Below are 19,499 nucleotides of genomic sequence, written 5' to 3' on the forward strand. Positions count from 1 at the left end.
ATTTTGGAACCAAACTCTTCAAATCTGTAAAATCACAATAACTGCCACTGACAGACCGACAGAAGTTAAAAAGATATGCATAACCAAATTAAATAGAAAAATCAACTTTATTTGCAATATTTGGGATTTGTTGTAAATATTGCACTACTATATGTACACTAGAAAATGGAACGTTTAGATATCCAATAACAGAAATAAAAACCTAAAATGCATATATATGTTCTGCAGTTCAGTCATCAGACATACAATAACCACCTTCATACACCAGCATTCATAAATACCATCTACAAACAAGAGCTGCTTCACATCTGCAGGAAATAACACAACCAGCATTCACACAAAAGTGCTGCGATACCATCACATATCCCTGCTCTTCATCTGCAGGGCAAAGCAGAGGAAACAACCTTCCAGTTTGTCCGTGAACACGGCAGAGGAAACAAAACAATAAACAATGTGCTGTGATTGAAACGAAATGTACAAAAACATTCTCGAAATCAAATCATTTGAATTTATGAAACATTCAGACCTTTCCTATTGAAATAAAAATACGTCTACAGTTCTGAGATCAGTGTCGGTCATTGGTTAGCGCATTCTCAATATAAAATTAACAAAACATGCCCCCTATTGGTAAATGATCATAACAATACAAAAGCTTATCAAACAGGAATCAATAAGTGATGAACTAACACACAGCCATGTGTGAAAACACTGAATAAACAATTGTGTATTAAACACTAAACTAACAAACGCAGAATTAAATAATCACAACCGGAAATCATTTCATGTGAATAAAATGTGCTAAAGTATGAAAAGGTCGTACATTTGTCCCCAGATAACTGACTGTAGTGATCCAAATGGTGAAGCAAAGAGAAATAAATGATGAGAATAAAAACTGGAAATCAAACTTAAACGTGGAGAGAACAGTCGTTAGTGTTTTTAGCTGTTTTCCCCGAGGGTTTAAAACCATATTTAAATACATGCATCTAATATGGAAGGTCAATGACACAAGAGACAGGACCCAGATTCACTATAGATCATGTACAGTTCTTAAAAACGAACCATAATACAATACAGGACACACGTTACACCAAACACTATCATGTTAATAATCTGCTTTGAGCACTTCAAAACTCTGTACTGTACATACAAACATCTACACATCTCCCAGGACAGTTATGGTTTGTATGTACCTATGTAAAATGTTCAGAAAATTAAACACGCTAATTAAAATAAAGCAAGTTAATGACCTACTTTTGTAAAACAAATACTATGACATGATAAAAATACTGCTGATTGTGTCATTAGAAAAATTCTGTGGAGTACAAACAGCAATTCTTTAGACAAAATGATAAGGAAACACACGCTGGAATTAGTCTTGGCAACCTTTCTTGGTCATGAATAATTAAAAAAAAAATATATATATATTATTAAACCCCTGCATGTTTTTGGAAATGTCCAGTTAACCCCATAGACACATTCCTCACAGGTGCATTGATTTAAGGCTATAATGGCGTTCTAGCAGCACAAACAATATTAGTCTTTGGAGATGTTGGGTGGAGATCCAATCCGGTGCAAATATTCTGTTTAGTTTTTTTCATGATTGAAAGCCCTGAACTGTCCCATTGGGTTAGACTGACGGATGGGTACAGAGGGAGACGAGAGAGATGCCACGATGTGGGCGTGGCTTAAACCGGCATGTGCATCTCTGTGTACTCATCTTGCCCCTCCTTCTCATCAAAGGTGGGCTCGGCCTCATCTGCATCCAACTGAGAGAGAGAAGAGAAATGAATGAGGAAGAGAAACATTATTTAAAGAGCAAGAGCAATATATATACATACAGATATTATTTGAAATATTCATATATATATATATATTTATTTATCATTTTTCCCATAGAGATCAAAATAAATCTCTTCTTCCAGGGAGTCCTGGCCAAGAAAATCACAACAAGAATACATACCAAACACAAAACAGAATTACATGCATAACAGATGAATTAAAACAACAGCAAGGTTCACTAATAATAAACTGGAAAATAGTATTAAAAAAAGACTGTTCCACATCTCTGTGTGTTTGCTTGAGAACATGTTGACATCCTTACACACTGCATTTCTCGGTTGCTGAAGATGCGACTTAGGACAAACATCTTGACAGGGACTGTCATGATGAGAACGAACGGAAAGGCCAGCGACGCTACCGTGGACATGACAGCCCAGAGGACACCAAGACACACCACTTGAAACGCCGTGAACAGATGCATCCTCAGCGTCCGCACCTGGAAAACACACAGCATCACATCAAGATTTACAGAGTGACCTACTGACATCGCTACGGCACGTTTTAAAAACCGACCAATCAGAATGAAGCATTTCAGATAGTGTCTATATAACTGAGAATTTCTGTTCTTGAGGTTCTAACCTTGCGCACGTAGATGTGGTCGGGGTGGTACTTCGGGGGCATCAGGAGCAGAAGAATGCGCTCTGTTAGCTGGATACCGTTTAGTGACATCACACCCATATACAGAAAGATGCCAAAGAGCACAGCGATGGGGATTTGACGCAGCAGATCTCCGATTACAATCGAAAGTCCTACATTCAAAGAAAATCTATATTTTGCAATCGATCTTTACTTGATTTTCACAAATTCATCGGGACGTAACATATCAAACCATTGACGCTAGACTTATTTTTTTGAAACCTACCTACAAGTATTGCCACCAGTAGCCCGGTCACCCTCTGCTCCTTGACCTCCTGGATTCGTGGTTTGTCTCCCGGGGCGACGGCTTTGCTCATCACAGTAAGGGCATTGACGTGGGTCACGGAGCGCACGGTGGCGGCGGCCATCCACGGCAAACCGAAGAGAGCACTGGTGCCACCCAAAGTCACGATGAGCAGTAAATCCATATGGAAACCAGAGCCTTTCACAAGCATGCGCTCCTTCTTACTGACTATCAACCTGCAGGAACAGACAGATGGATTTTAATACTGTTCCATCTCATAAGACTAATTCTTTGTTTCAAAGACAATTGATTTTTTCATCCAACAATCAAATAACACATGCACTCACGTGGTGATCTGTGTCTCCATGAAGATGAGGATGAAGACGAGCAGTGCAGGGAGGAAGCTGGCAAACATCATCCAGATAGGAAACTGACCATCTGTGCCCAGCGGATTGATAATCCAACCGCGCTTATCAGGGCTCGTCACAGAAAAGCCTCGAGGTACACTCAGTTTCTGCAGGATTGAGCATTAAAACACAAGTAAACTCACAAATAATGTAACTGGCCGTGACAATGCTGAGCTGTTTGTTGGGTTGTCAAGGTGTACTTTGCCCTTGTAAGGGTGGCTGGGGTTGCTAGGTTGTAGCTAGGGTGTTCTGTGCCCTTGTAAGGGGGGTCCTGGGGTTGCTAGGTTGAAGCTAGGGTGTTCTGTGCCCTTGTTAGGATGGTCCTGGGGTTGCTAGGTTGTAGCTAGGGAGTTCTGTGCCCTTGTTAGGGTGGTCCTGGGGTTGCTAGGTTGTAGCTAGGGTGTTCTGTGCCCTTGTTAGGGTGGTCCTGGGGTTGCTAGGTTGTAGCTAGGGTGTTCTGTGCCCTTGTAAGGGTGGTCCTGGGGTTGCTAGGTTGTCGCTAGGGTGTTTTGTTTGGTTGTCAAGATGGTCAGGGTGTTTCTATGTTGTAGCTAGAGTGTTTTGTGCCCTTGTTAGGATGGTCCTGGGGTTGCTATGTGGTAGCTAGGGTGTTCTGTGGCCTTGTTATGGCGATCAGGGTGTTGCTATGTTGTAGCTCTGGTGTTCTGTGCCCCTGTTAGGGTGGTCCTGGGGTTGCTAGGTTGTAGCTAGGGGGTTCTGTGGCCTTGTCAGGGTGGTCTTGGGGTTGCTAGGTTGTAGCTAGTTTGTTTTTTTTGGTTGTCAAGATGGTCAGGGTGTTGCCATGTTGTAGCTATGCTGTTCTGTGCAAAAAAGCTGCTTTAACTTTGAAGTCTCACCTGTGTGTAAGTGTCTTGAATACTGTAATCTATCAGAACCATGATAAGAATTGCAATAGGAACTCCAAAATCTCCAATAACTCTTCTTAGCTGTGACACAAACAAACAAAAGATGTTAGATGGAACACGATTGGTTGCGAACAATTCTGCAGAGCAATTTTGTTCTTTAAAAACATTCAAGCACTCACTATAGCTGTGAGACTCAGATCTTACCCTTCCAGGGAAGAAAGCACTGTTTTTGAACTTGCGCAGGTAGAAGGCGATGAAGAAGGTTCCAGACATGAGGACAAAGGACAGCAGAGCGGTATTAGGCTCCCCAACCACCTCGGGCGAGCTGCTGTTCGTCGCTGTTGGACTGAAGGTCATGTTCTCCATGCTGGAGTTGAACAACGACCCGTTAAGATCAACGACCACAGCATCACAGCGTCTAAGAGGATGCTCCTGGAATATCTAGGGGCCCGAGAACACGTCTCAGTACTTGGAGAACAGTTGCATGTTTTTGTCCTAGTAAAAGATGTGAACTACCTTGGCCAGTTTTGAGAAGGTCTCATAGATGAAAATGAGCGAGATAAGGAAGGAAAAGATCTCTTGCGTGAAGCGGGACACGAATCGGACCATGAAGCTGCCTTCAAACGCCACCATCACTACCACGATGATGATGAGCCAGAATCCGATCCACACTCGACCCGTCAGGTACTCCATGTCGTTGCTCTTACAGAACTGCAATAGGGAACAGATGATAGAATTTAAGTGACCATGAGTAAACCCAACGTTTACATATATGGCAGATCGTTTCATCCAAAGCAACTTGCATTTTACTTGCATTTGAAAACAATCCCATGCTAATGCAAGAAAACAGCACAAACTCACAGAGAAGAAGGCTTCTTCAAACACCAGGATGGGTCCAGAGAAGCCCACCACCAGAAGCGGTTGTACACCGAGCAGACAGAACAACACACCCTGAATACATGTGCCCACGATCAGCTCTGATACACCCATCAGGCCTTCGGTCTTCTCACCTGCACCCACAAGACGGATCAGAGATCTTATACTGAACATTAATTATTCAACACATCAAGTCGTACAAGGGACACGCAGTCTAGAGTTTAAAGGGCACCTAATGTAAAACACTTACAAGGATTAGACTCACTGAGAAACAAGAACAAACAACAATAAAAGGATTTCAACAAAACAAACTACATTCTTCCTAAAGAACAATTAATTTTCATTTATTTTGTTGAAAGATAATCATCTATATAACAGTAATTTCATGCACTTAAAATGTAAATGTGTATAGACTTGTATAAATTAATGTTGTCTGCAGATGAAAGGTTTTGGTAACTGACCCAGCAGGCCACCGAACGTGATCGCAGGAGAAAGAGCGGCGAAGTAGATAAAGATGATGGCAGCCATGCACTGGGGGTTCAGCGCGTCTTTGAAGTCGCTGATGTACTTCGGGTAGCGCCGTTGGACGTCACGGATCAGCCCGCCGAACAGACGACCAGTGCGTTGCAAAGGGTCATCTTCAGGCTTTAAAGGCGCCAACAAGGCCTCTGATCACAAACGTAGGGAGAGAGGTTTGGAGACTGTTAATATAGAGCTATTGGCAAAATAACAATGAAGGTTGCAAAACTAAACAAAATAAAACTGATTGGGCAGAACAAACTAAATAAACAGCACAAAAATAAATAAAAAAATAAACCGATAAGGCAAAACAAACAAACAAAAGACACAACACAAAAAGCTAAAAACTAATAAAGCAAAATAAACTATGTGAAAAGACCACAAAATATTTTAGCAAAACAAACAACCCAAAAAGCTAAATAAACAGCACAAATAATCTAAACAAAATCTAAACTTACTACGCAAAACGAACAAACAAAAAAGTGATACAGCAAAACAAACAAACAAAATAACAATAAAAAGATAAATAAAACAAAAAACAGAAAGCAAAAAATAAAAAGGGCACAAAAGCTAAAAAAACTATATAAGTAAGACACAAAATCCACAACAAACAAAAAACCGGTAAAGCAAAAGCAAACAAAATAGTGTAAATAGAGCACAAAACAAATAAACATCACAAAATAAAACAAAACCCCGTCTGAATCTGCACAGGTTACCTTTCTCCTCCAGGCTTTTGGACTCTTTGGACAGCAGGGTCCCCTCCTGCTCCTCTCTCTTGCGGAGCATCTCTCTTTGGAAGTGAGCGACGGAGCGCAGGAGCTCTTCACCGCCCATCTCAGACGGAGGAAGTACAATACTGCAGTCCAGAAAAGCGTTAATAGCGTTCAGCAGATCCTGTCGGTCGTCTGCCAGATACGCCGCCTCGTGAAATTGCTGGAGTGACATTAGATCAATTGCGACATGAGCATTGATAAAGCCAGTTATTATGCCTGAAGGCAAACGTTCAAACTAAAGCTCACACCTTGTCAGACATGAGCGTGGAAATGGAACGTCCGATCTGATGGTAGTCCATGCTGGTGCTGGGAGGTCCGAGCAGCACAAAGAGAAAGCGCACAGGAACCGGCACTTCCAACACCGAGGCCAGTTCAACAGCCTCCTGTAACCGAACAAACGCCATGGTGGGCTGCTCCAGAAAGTCAACGCTGCCTATAAACAATTGTATATTAACGTGTTGGTCAGATAACGGTGATAAAATAATACGAACAGAAACTGTCAAATATGCTGTGAAATCTTACCAACAAGTACGACAGTCGCCTCAGCATTTTCTGGTATTTTCTCTAGAAGTTTCAGCTCGTGTTTGGATTTGGATCTGTGCATGCCTATAGCTGCAGACGACTCCTTCTGCGAAACACAACAGTTACAGTTTTCATTCTCTGAACAGCTCAGCTTTAAGAATGATTTATTCAAACTTGGCATAAAAAGAAATGTCATATTTCCAACCCTTAGACACGACTGAAATGAGTCACCTCGTTCTTCTCCATGTCGATGTGCGTGCTGTCTTGACCGGTCCCCATCAGAGGCTCGGTGACCGAGGGTTCGGGGACGGTGAGATGGTTACTGCTGCTCTGGTGATGGGCGATCAGGGTACCCAGACTCGCTGTCGAGATGTTCCTGGGGAAGGAGCTGTGTTCCTTCTCATCGCTCGGGTGACTAAGGGAAGGTGAGCAAGGGAACCAGCGGGTAAGAGACACAAGCAAAGACCGCAAAGGTTCGTGTGTGGATCTACAGGACGGGCGACGGCATGATGACGGGTGCTCAAGTTAGAAAGTATTGAAGCATTCATTATTCATAACAGAATCATGTCTTGAATGTATTTCTGGGCATGTCTGTTCATGGAAGTGTTCTGAAACTACTACATTTAGATGGCATCATCGTGATATGTCCGGAAGTTACCTGTGTTTCAGTAAGAGAGCACGGAGGACGTTGGCTCTGTCCTCGGCTTTGATTTGGTCCGAGATGATCATCTGTTCAACCACCTGATGGGCGATGCCGGGCAACGTCTTCTGGTCCAGATCCAACAATACCGCTCCTATTAAAAGATGTTAAAATGCATGACTATAATTTATTGATGTAAAACTGACTAAACGAATAAGATAAGAACCTCAAAATACTTTTAATGGCTTTTATTACAAGCTGGTTTGAACAGCATTTTTATATTCACAAATCTTTAATGGACCCCAAATTATTTCTAAAGATCTTTAGTTATAGCTTAAGAATTTAGTTATAGCTTAACTTTTCTTTTTAATCCGTTTAATAGACCATTTTAAACCAAAAGTTTATGCATTTCTGTCAAAGACAGAACCGTGATCAAAACTTTACACCGGAAAGCCTTCAAAAGTTTCAAAGGGCAGAGAAGCTTTATGTCATAAACGATGGAAAATCTATTAAATGGTGAAGAAAAGGTCAACTCAGAAGTTTAGATACAGAAATAACAAACCTACCCACATACTTTTTACAACATAGATTTGAAAGAGATAGTTGATAATTGGAAAAATGGTGAAGTAGCTACACAAAAACAAAACCAGAAAAGCAAAAGCTGGATTCTGACATCTAGTCTCCATATCCAAAACATTCATGAAGGTTTATCCAGACGCTCACCATGAGATATAGTCCTCCTCAGCTCCAGCAGACTGCGGAAGGACAGCGACGCGACGTGCGGTTTCCCCCAACGCTCGGTTTCTTCCTCCACGTCTTCTTCAAACTTGATCCAGCGAGCCGTTTCTCTCCACTGCATCTCCTGGTTTTTATCCATGATGAGTTCATTGAGCTCCACAAACACCTGGTGAATTCAAACACAGAACAAGACACCATTTACACTCCAAATTACAGAGAATTAAAGCACTTTGTTCAAGTAGAACAAGTGCGCAGGTTCATGTTGGCTCGAGGTTTCCACACAACCATGTTCTGACCTTCTGGTGCCGAGCGACCCGTCTGGAAAAATCTAAAAGTACCATGCCGTTTGTTCAAGAGGCACAGACCGAGATCACGACTGTCGCGTCGTTCGAGAGCGAGAGGGTCCATAAGTACCCTCGTTTTCTCTAATACGAGACTGGTTTACCTGTTCGAGGTGCATCCGAGGGCGTTAATAAAACATGGGCGAGTGTAAAGGCGCGCGGTGTCTGGTTACCCGAGCTGATCTTTTTTTTATTCTTGGTTGTGTGAAAGGAAAGACGTTCATTCATTTTTAATCAGGTCTTGCCCCCTGAAATCCTCATTTTGTTTGGGAGGAGAGCAGGAATGTGGTACTTTTAATTTGAGTGTCTAAATGCATTCGAAGAACCAGATGTGGTGTCGATACCTGGAACCCGGCTAGGCAAAAAACAAGTTGACAATTTTGTCCTCAAACTTCAGCGAGGGGACCGTGACATTTATTGTCGTAGAGAGCAAATATACAATGTTTGTTCTTGTAATCATACGCAGTATACCACAGTCAAACTTTTCTTGATGGTCTTTTCTGTACGCAAAAGTATAAAGATGAAGATGAGTCACCTCGTGCGGCGTTCGGTCCAGTTTGCGAACGCGTGTGGTGGGCTCCTTATGATCTTTGCTGATGTGCACCACCTGACCCTTCATGCTTTTCCTGACCAGATGTCGACGGACCCCGGGAACATCTTCGAATCGATGACCTGCAAAACATCACATATTTATGATAATGTACATCATAAACTCTAAAATATATTACATTTCAATGTTCAAGAATATACAATATAACAGCACCACTATATTTTACTGTCCTGCTTAGCATGCGTGTTATGACATATCGCTTATTGCTCCCCGAACTCTTTGTAGGCTAAATGACTAAATGTATTGTAAATGTTATCTTATAAAGCTTTTTAACGTCTTTGTGACACATTAAGAGTAACAAAAAACATTTCCTTATAGTCTCTTCTTATTTTCATTATTTCAGACTTTTCCATCATGTTGCAAACACCCGCAGCCTTTTCTAAACCACTAAAATGACCACACTATTCTGTGTGTGAAAACACATTGCCGGGGATGAGTCGCGGGTCACTTGCTTTGTTTGGAACACAAAGCTCTTGAGGGTAAAGTTACAGGACGGGCCGATAGCCAAGAGCATGAGGGGTCAGAAAGTTTAAGAGGATTTAACTTAACAGGGGATTGATTCTCACTCCAATCAAGTTAATAGGCCAAAATAAAGCAGCAAATTAATTCTGTGCGTACTTGTAAAAAGCGCTCGGGTCTTTTCCCACACGGTGAGCTGGAGAACTTTTTGACTTTAAATCACCCAGTTTCATTTTTACAGATGAATTGTAGTTCGTATGGTGTGAAAGACTGACAGCATGAAAATCAAGGTCATCACATCCGAAATAACGTATCGTAATGTACAAATATGACTGTTGTATTGCTTAAAAACTTGTTTTCTTTGCCTTATTTTTATTTCAACTCTTTCTCCAGCTTTCATTTGATTTTTTATCAAAGAGAACCATAACTATTTTTAATTTGGGAGAAATATTGTTAGTAGTTCCCATAATGAAACAAAAATGCAAATGTTACCTAAACGCACGCCTATAAATTGACCATTTTAAAATGTACACCTCATTTCTTCCGTAGCTGTATGTTTTCTCATATCAATCTCTGAAAGTGGTTATTCATTCAGTTTAAATGGTGCACTGGAGATTCATTTGAGATAACATTCATTGTAAAACGTCTTACTCTGATACAGTCTTTATATCTGTTTTGTATTCTCAGGCTAAATACAAAGAAAAGCACATCATGTCTATTAACGCCATGTACTTATATTTGTCAAATAAAACAAAGAGCGTCTACGTCATTCCTATTGTTGAGCGTATGTCAGCGGCTGGGCCTTTATCCCAGAGTAATTACCAGAAAAGAAGTGCTGATATACAGCTGAATTCTGGGAAAGGTTCATCCAACTGGGGCATAAAAGGCCCTTGCTGTGAGGTGTAGAGCGATGGTTGTTACAAATCACCCTAGAGACCATTAAACCTGCGTAAACTCCTGCTTATAGCTCGAGTTGTCCCAAAAGACTCGCGGGTGAGCAATGAGACATGAATTTCTATTGAACCTCGAAATTAATTTGATCTTCAAATGATTTAAAAAATCTGTACAAAAATATATAAAAATGTCTACAATGCAAGCAACACCAAAGACACAGGTTAGACAGATGCTTAAGAAAGCCTCACTTTTGATGCCGTCCAGGTGGGCGGAGGCGAGGGTTTGAGCCTCAAACTCATCAGTGGGTATTCGCTGATATTTGGCCTGCTCTGTGCCCGTCATGTTGCCCGTGCGACGTCTCTCCTGAAGGTCGTAGCTGCGACTCGACACCCGGGGCAGAGAACTGGATTCAGTGGTGACGGAGGTTACTGGAGCCGGTTCAGATGTTCTGCCACAACAGGATTGAAAAGTGACTTTGTTTTTCATCAAAGCATTGCATACGTAGACCGTATACAGCAGGGACTTAAATTACATTTGACTTTGGGAACATTTTGCATTGAAAGCCAAAAATATATACACACACACACAAGTATAAAAAAAGTTCAGTAAATGAAACAAATACACGCAAAAGAAGCGCATACTGAATCACATTCTCCATTAAAAAGCACTTTAACAAACAATTATTTCCTAATAATAAACAATTATTTCCTAATAATAATAAGGCGTCAAATGGTCAGTTTTGCACACAACCTCCAAATGACGAGTTAGCCATCTACTAACCAGTTGCACGATTCTTTAAGAAGAAACTGTATCAGTTATGAGCTGCACGCATGTGTTCTTTTGGAGATCACGTACAGGAGCTTAACATTTATCAATCCGACAGAAGCAACAGCGCTGGGTAATGATGTCATCAGCATCTGGGCTCGGTCGGGAGCTCGGCTCACGGAAACACCCGCGTCCCCGAAACCAAACTTCCAGACTCATTGTACGCTAGTTTGTGCTGTCGTTTAGGCAAAGCATTTGTCACGACTTTCGTTTAGATCCCTCAACCAAACGGGGATGAGAGAACTGGACCCATGAACTGGGTTTTTAACTTAAATGTGTCCCAGACCGATCCCAGCATGTCACAAACTGCTCCAGATGCTTTCAAATGGCTCTTGCGATATGTTGGTTTAGTCTGCGCAGTCAAACACAGATCTTGGGATTGGCATACATGTAGCATCGTTTAAATTATGTTAAAGTTCAATTTCAGGGTGCAACGACTGACAATACTCTTAAAGAAAATATACTTTTCTCTAAATAAACCATCAATAATATTTTAAATAATACACAAGGAATTTACATTTTTCAAATATTAAGATGCACTTTAATTAATTATGTAATATATTGCATTATATATTTTAGTTTCATAATGGAAGGAATTTCGTCATTGATAATAAATGTGAATTAAAGGAAGTTTAACAAAGGGTAACCATTTTGCATGTATCAATCAGATATTGTTTGAATACGCTTAAGAGGTATTCTCCATAATATTGCTTTTAATCCTTGTATTTCTATGTATAGGACATGTTTCTGTGTGTTTTGCCTCCTTAAAGAAATGGGTGCATGACGCCCCTGCTCATATATTACACACACATACAACCAGTTCCTAAAATACAATACAAAAACATAAATAATTAAAAAAATAACCTTATTGATTTATGGTAACGATTTACAATAAGGTGCTATTTGTTAACAATGAGTTAATGCATTAGCTAACATGACCGAACAATGAACAATACTTCTAAAGCATTTATTTACATTAATTCATGTTAATTTCAGCATTTACTTATACATTATTAAAACCAAACGTTGTCACTGTAAACATGAATTAACGTAAATAACTAAATGCTGAAAAACCAAATTGTTTATTGTTAGCTAATGTTAACAAATATCACCTTATTGTAAAGTGTTCCCAAAATTTCCCTAAACACAGATAATAAAAGCACAAATGTAGAATAAAAGTCGATTCTAGAAGACTAAATATCAGACCCGATGATATTTTTGATAGTGTACCCCATCACAAAAAACCACTTACCTTCAGTTCAGTTTTAAAAAAGCCAATAAATACGTGTTGTTAAAGAAGACACGAAGTCATTACAATCGAAAGAAAACTAGAAATAAAACAGCGCACAACAAAGTCACCTTATGGTTGTGAAGACACAATTAAAGCGCAAGGTAAGATGGCGAAGGCTATATAAAAGCCAAGTGTGGTTGCTAGCGGCGACGGATGAGTGATGTGGACAGTGGGTGATGTAGGGTTTGAGAGAAGCAGATACCCTGCGGATCACTAAAATAACTTGTGCTTGGTAACGGACGGGATGTGCTGTTCAATGGTCAATGTTGTTTTGGGTGTGCGAGATGACAACCAGTTTCAAACAACAGTAAAAAATGCTGTAAAAATAGAGTCAATGAATATCAATGTTTGAATATCTTTCATTGATTGTCTTAAAGAAACCCGAGTTTGTTTTTTAGGAAAAACACTCCGCTAACCAGGAGGAATCATTTCATTTTATGCCTAAAAACTTGAAGGGCATAAATGCAAAAGATGTCCAGCAGATGGACTTACTCGGTGGTGGAGCTGTCCTCCGGTTCAGAGCACACAGCGGTGGTGGGCACGATCAGAAGTCCCCGTGAAGAATGAGACTCTGAACCCTCCGGAGTGGATACACGAGGGTCATCGTCCGAAACAAAAAACTGCATGAGAATAATAATGGTATTTAACATATACATTCTTATATTAACCATATTTTTGTCACGCATTTTAAACTAATATTAGATTGCCTGAACATTGTCTTTGCACTCAGCTTCGGTCGGTGACATTGTGAGGGTGCTCTGACCATCCATAGCCTCTTCCTCTTCCTCCTCGTCCTCATCTTCCTCAATGGCTAGAGGACCGCTGGGACCAGAGTTCTCTCGGTGATCTCTGCCGCTGCTTTTCCTTCTCTTGCGTGCACCCTTTTTTCTCCGGCCATCTCCTGGGAGTTTCGAGAGCGGATGGTGGATGTGATGGGAGGAGTGACGATGATCTACAGCAAATCCAGATGAAACAAAGTTAGTCTTGCCGTTCAAAATCGATCTGCATTAAGGTAGTGAAACTAGTAGAGTGACATTTTCAAACATTCTTGGTTCACTTTCAAAACTGTGAATAATGCACTTGGATAAAAACACTAGTTGCCAATTGTGTCCTACACTCAAAATCTTCCTCATTGTAGACACGGTGCTGTTCGCCGGGAACTCTGGGAGCTGGGTTCAGGATCTGCTGGAAACGCTGAACGCCTAATGCTTTGTTCAGGTCACCATCGTCCTCTTCTTCTGATCTTTGTGAACCTCGCACCGGCTGGACCGACGCCTCAGGCTAGTGGGAACACAGAAAAGGCATGCTAACAGTTTTAATAAAAACTTAATTTAGTCAAAAATAGAAACATGTTTTTGAAGTAAGCCTGAGAATAGCTTGAAATAAAAAAATAAACAAAAGCAACATTACATTTTTTACAAAGTGATGAAGCAGGTCACCTGTATGCTGTTATGCACACTTTAAAATAATCTCAAATCCATCACTAGAGGGCGTCGTAGTCAAAATAATAAGCCATGCTTTTATAGGGATAGTTACGTTTACATTTACATTTAGCAGAAGCTTTTATCCAAAGTGTCTTACAAGAGGTGAGGAAGCAATGAAGCATCAAGTCGCAGAGGTAGCAATAGGTAAGAGGCAGTTGACCCGAAACTGAAAGTTCTGTCATTAAACCTGTATGATTTTCTTTCTTCTGAATAACACAGAAGATATATTGAAGGATGTTGGTAAGTGATGGCACACATTCCCTTCTATTGTATGGACAGAAACCCAATGTGTATGGGTGCCGGTTAGCGACATTCTTCAAAATATCTTCTTTTGTGTTCTGCAGAAGAATGAAAGTCATACAGGTTTGAAATGACAAGATGGCGAGTAAATGATGATTTTTGGGTGAACTATCACTTCAATGAATAAAATATGACTGAACTTTAAAGATAAGAGTTTGTACTATTAGAGAAAGGTATTTCTAAACCTATTAAGATGCATTTAGTGTATTAAAAACCAAAGAACACAGCCATAGATTATTGCTTACGAAAGTCGATCTTATTCACTTTACCTCAGCAGTATCATTAAATACAAAAGAAATGAATGAAACGCACTACAAACTTAAATTAATTACGTTATTTATAATCCATTGGTTAATTAATAACTCAGCACTGCAAAAATATTTTAGTTTTATTTTGTTTCTTGTACGCAAGGGAATATACCAAAGACATATCAACAACCTGCATAGATACAGTCACAAATACATGTCATAAAAATATTATTTGGAAACATTTTTCTAATGTTATGAAATCGTCTACAAAGACAGGAGAACCTAAACAAATGATTGCTGAATTAAAACGGATGACCCCAAGCACCCACTGACCTTCAATAGAGTAAAGTGTCACTTTAAAGAGTACAGATTGCTAACACCAAAACAACTAGAAAAATCAAGTTCCAAATATTGCACGTGAAGCGTTTAACAACACCTTGAAAACATCTTGCATCAACCACGACCTAAGCATACATATATAAAAACTCTTTAACCAAAGTATAAAACGTACCTGACTCATGGTTAGATGATGCTAAAGCAACTCCAAACCTCTGAGAACCGTTTCCTCAAGAAAAACGAATGTGTTCTTGCGGTCAATGGAGGGACATGTACACTAGGGACCGACCTTAATGCTGCCGGTCTCCACGGGGTGAATAAAAACAAACACGGCGCGAGCACACGGTCTAGATTGTCCAGAACAATATAATCTTCCCAGTCGCACTTCAACATTTTCCACAGGCAAATATTGACATTTTCTCCAGAGACAACCTCCGTCAAGGTAAGGTTACCTTGCGCTGCTGGCAACAGCAGGTCTGTCACGTTCGGTTTCTTAGGGTCAGTGTAATGACACCACTTGATAAGATTTGGCATCATTCAAACGGAACGTGTAGAAGACACAATTGTCCAACAAATCCAACAAAACTCAACAAGTCAAAAAAATAATAATACAGGCGTGCACACCGATATATACCTGATGGTCGAAACGTGGAAATATTTTAGGAGTTGTTATATATCCAAATGTACTCATGGAAAACCATTTTACATTTAGACCAGCAGCACCACAAGACCAGCCACAGGACTTTGTTAGGAAGCAGGAGCTTAAATCTTATTGGTGGACTGTTAGTGCATGACCTGATGATATTACCGACCAATGATATTACTGTCAGCTTGTGTTAAGCGCACACTCGATGAGAGATTAGCTGCAACGATCCCTGAGGTGTCTGAAATCCAACTGACTCAGCAAAGAGACCGCTCAGATTAATATGCTAACAGAGAAATCCATCCATATCTATATCTATCTATCTATCAATATCTATCTATCTATCAATATCATCTACATATCTATCCATATCATCTACATATCTATCAATATCATCTACATATCTATCAATATCATCTACATATCTATCTATCCATATCACCAATATATCTATCCATATCACCTATATATCTATCCATATTATCTATATATCTATCCATCCATATCTATATTTCTATCCATACATATGTATATCTATACATATATACCTATACCTATATCTATATCTATATCTATATATATATATATAGCCAGCTATCCATATATCTATATATCGTTCCATCGATATCTATCTATATATCTCCATCTCCATCTATATATATATATATATATATATATATATATATATCCATCTATCTATATTTATAAAGGAGACCAATTAGATGCAGGGTTTACAATGATGTCATTACTGTCAGCTCGGTTTTGTTGAATTACTAACCATGTCAGCTTTTTATAAAGTACAAAAAATATAAATGTATGTTATTGGTTCTCCCAATTTATATTTTAAAAAGAAAAAACTATTCTTTACAGAATAGGTCTTTCCCACTGCTGTGTACGCACGCGCACAATCCACGTCATCATTGACAAGAGTCGCTGTTTGTCCTGACAGATTTCTTGAGCCCGAGGACGAACGACGTTTAAATGAAACTGTCCTTTCTTTTTGCTTAAATGTGTAACACTCTAAACAAATAAATATATACACTTTGACAAGTACAATTTATAAAATGTAATTTATATAATGTACACAAATAAGTGTAATTTCGCAGATTTTAATCCGCGTCTTATTGTTACAATGCCGGTAGTATATAAAAATGAACAGTTGATATAAACAATGTTATTTTGAGAGCATAAAAAATGCTTGTATGTTTGTTCATCAGCAAGTCTGTGACATGTTCTGTTCATTTGATGCTTTTTGGCGCCAGCACACTTTTGTTTATGAATAAACTTGCATTTAGGTAACTGGAGAACGCATTAACATCATTCACACACATACTATCAACATTGTAACAACAAAAATGTAAAAACAACCTCAGGCCTTAACTCAAAGATATTACATTGATCTAAATCACAGTCTGCTGACACAAGTGATCATTTACAAATATTAAAATTGCATTACAAAACTTTGGAGTTGAGACCTGAAACTGTTTTTCCAGCGAGGTTTACAATCGTAAAGTTACACTAGGCAAGCAATGCACGTTTTAGAAATATGCAAAACACTGTGTTTTTATTGACCTAAACAGATAAACCAGTGTTTACCAGCGATGGCCGTACAAAATTAACTAGCTTTCAATGTCATTTATTTGTCAAGTATTGATTTTAACAACCTTAGAACCTTAGTCACTAACAGTTCATACTCAGACTTATGTGAACTTTTTCAGCAAACTTTCATGAACAAGCATGCATGCTCATCCCGCACACCCAATAAAAGACCACAAACCAACATCAACACAGTCGTGATGACTAACCTTTAACTTGAACAGGAAATCCATAGTCATCGATCACTTTAAAGCAATAAAACGAAGCTTTTCTTCTAAAGCAATTTTTAAAACAAGCGCATAGCACGCCGCACATGAACCTGTCGTGTCACATGACCACAGCAGGAAGAGGATATAGGACAGTTTCACAAGACCCGGCCTGCTTTTGAACTCCAGTCATTGATTGTTGAGTCTTCCCCAAAACACACCCCGCATACACGTTTGGAGAAGACAAGCAATCGTGTTTAAGGGCTGATAATCATTAACTTCATAGATCAACAACTGCCTGCCATGAGGACGATGACGGCTAACATTACCGAACGATTCCTTTCACTGAATTCTAAATGTACGTTGAAGCTTTTTGCAGTCACTTTTATGCAAAGTGACTTACGTTGTATCCAATCTATACATTTTGTACGTTTGCTTCATTGATATTAAACCCACAACCTTTGCGTTGCGACCACAATGCTTTAAGAATTGAGCTTCAGGAACCAAATCGATTCTACCAAGCAATATAAGAAAGTGTTTTTTCTGTTTAGCAATAAAAGTTTTTGCCAGATTTGCAGTTTACTGCCGTTTAGTGGTAAATTTACAGAGTTTGAAGATAACAGCATAACAAGGAAATAAAAAATGTATTTTATACGAAAGACCAAATTTAAACAACTATTAAAAAATTGTAAACCAGAATACAATGACTTTACAATAAAAGCGTCCAGTTTAAAGGACAAAACTCTGAACAAACAACACGGTTAGGAATGAACTCTGGGATTGCTGACTCGGCACAGATTGGGATTGAAGAGGATACGGTTTGAGTAACTTTCAGACTATCACCAAAAACATCTGTAGGGAAAAATGCCGAGACAGTTTTGTAGTGTCGATCAGAGATTAAAGACCGATAATTACAATGCATGCATTTGTTTAGGAAATCTACCTGGATCTCAAAATAATGTGAACCTGCAAATAAAAAAATGAAATATCTTTCACCAACGTATAAAATCAATTTCACAGTGAAGCCGTATATTCTGCCACGCTAAAGAATGATCTTTAAGTGTTCATTCTACCACAAAACAAGATGTAATTAAAATAGCTGCAAAGGGCAATAAATGGTCGGGATTTAATGCGACCTTGCGTCTATATGCGCAGTAGGCACATTTATTCAAAGAGACAATGAAATGAAAATGAAACTTAATGAAAAAATGAAACTTATGCATCATTTTCTCCTCCTCGTTCAGGATACAAAAGAAGATATTTTGAATAATGTTGATGACCAAACAACACTGCACTTCATTGACTTCCATTGTAAGGACACAAAACCACCAAGACATTTGTCTCCTTAACTGTCATGTTGAGCACGATTTGTGCCAAAATTTTGGGTTTAATTTCCTGCGTTTTTCGTAACCGTTTTGACAATTCAGCAGCACCGTACAAACGAGCGCCAAATACGAAAAACACATATGAATATCGCACATCGCAAAGACCTTGAGTCTGCGTTTAACACCATTTTTTTTAAATATCATAAGCATTTACTTGAATTAATAACACCAAGTCTTTAAAAAAAAGTACAATAAAAGACAAAAAGCAATAGTCAAAAAATAAATAGTAAATGAATAATAATGTTGATTAGATGAATGAATGGATAAATGGCAACAGACAAACAGTAGTAAAACTTTGTAGGGGCCCTAACTATAGGGGCGAACTAAGATGTCACTTTGGGTCATTTGACGACTTACATTGAGGACAACTGAAGCCACAGCGTTGGCGAGTTTATCCGAGGTGACCGGGTCACTCATGGTTGACGTCTGATCTCTGTGCTCGACGATGAACAACTCTTCTTTCTCGACAGGCTTTAGCCCTTCTCTTTCTCACTGAGACTCAAGCAGGAGTTTATAGGCAGCATAACCTGTAACATGAAAATCAGAAGATATCAATGTCACAATTTAGACTTGAACCAGTGTTGCCTGCATTAGCATCACAACTCAATGGGTTTGTAAGTCTGACACACAAACCCAATTTGAAAAGACAAATTACAAGTCAATGAAGTTACTCGTTATAATAATAATACTTTGTGTTTGTCACACTATTCTAACCGCCACAACTAGTGCTATAACATGACATCCAATAAGATAACAACCGGTTACTACTGTAAGGACATAAAGATAAGATACTCCCGCATAACAAACATTAATGATGATAA

General features: G+C 39.3%; 1 protein-coding gene across 2 annotated transcripts; it reads right to left on the reverse strand.

The window, feature by feature from the left end:
- Nucleotides 1-90: 90 nt before the first annotated feature.
- On the reverse strand, nucleotides 91-19,150 carry slc4a2b (solute carrier family 4 member 2b). Of its 2 annotated transcripts, none has more exons than XM_079488025.1 (22): nucleotides 19,036-19,150; nucleotides 13,596-13,761; nucleotides 13,188-13,432; nucleotides 12,973-13,100; nucleotides 10,613-10,812; nucleotides 8,937-9,073; nucleotides 8,046-8,226; nucleotides 7,341-7,476; nucleotides 6,914-7,097; nucleotides 6,683-6,788; nucleotides 6,409-6,593; nucleotides 6,104-6,320; nucleotides 5,330-5,536; nucleotides 4,854-5,002; nucleotides 4,509-4,703; nucleotides 4,197-4,433; nucleotides 3,984-4,073; nucleotides 3,067-3,233; nucleotides 2,702-2,955; nucleotides 2,419-2,588; nucleotides 2,102-2,275; nucleotides 91-1,766 (listed from the first exon to the last, which is right to left on the reverse strand). In XM_079488025.1, the coding sequence occupies exons 1-22, from the start codon at nucleotides 19,093-19,095 to the stop codon at nucleotides 1,686-1,688; spliced, it is 3,669 nt and encodes a 1,222-aa protein (XP_079344151.1). In that variant the 5' UTR covers nucleotides 19,096-19,150; the 3' UTR covers nucleotides 91-1,685. The 2 variants fall into 2 exon arrangements, with proteins under 2 accessions (XP_079344151.1, XP_079344152.1); XM_079488026.1 differs by lacking the exon at nucleotides 19,036-19,150 and adding an exon at nucleotides 17,297-17,424.
- Nucleotides 19,151-19,499: the final 349 nt, after the last annotated feature.

The sequence above is a fragment of the Barbatula barbatula genome, assembly GCF_947034865.1.
Source record: "Barbatula barbatula genome assembly, chromosome: 23".
Classification (NCBI taxonomy): Eukaryota; Metazoa; Chordata; class Actinopteri; order Cypriniformes; family Nemacheilidae; genus Barbatula; species Barbatula barbatula.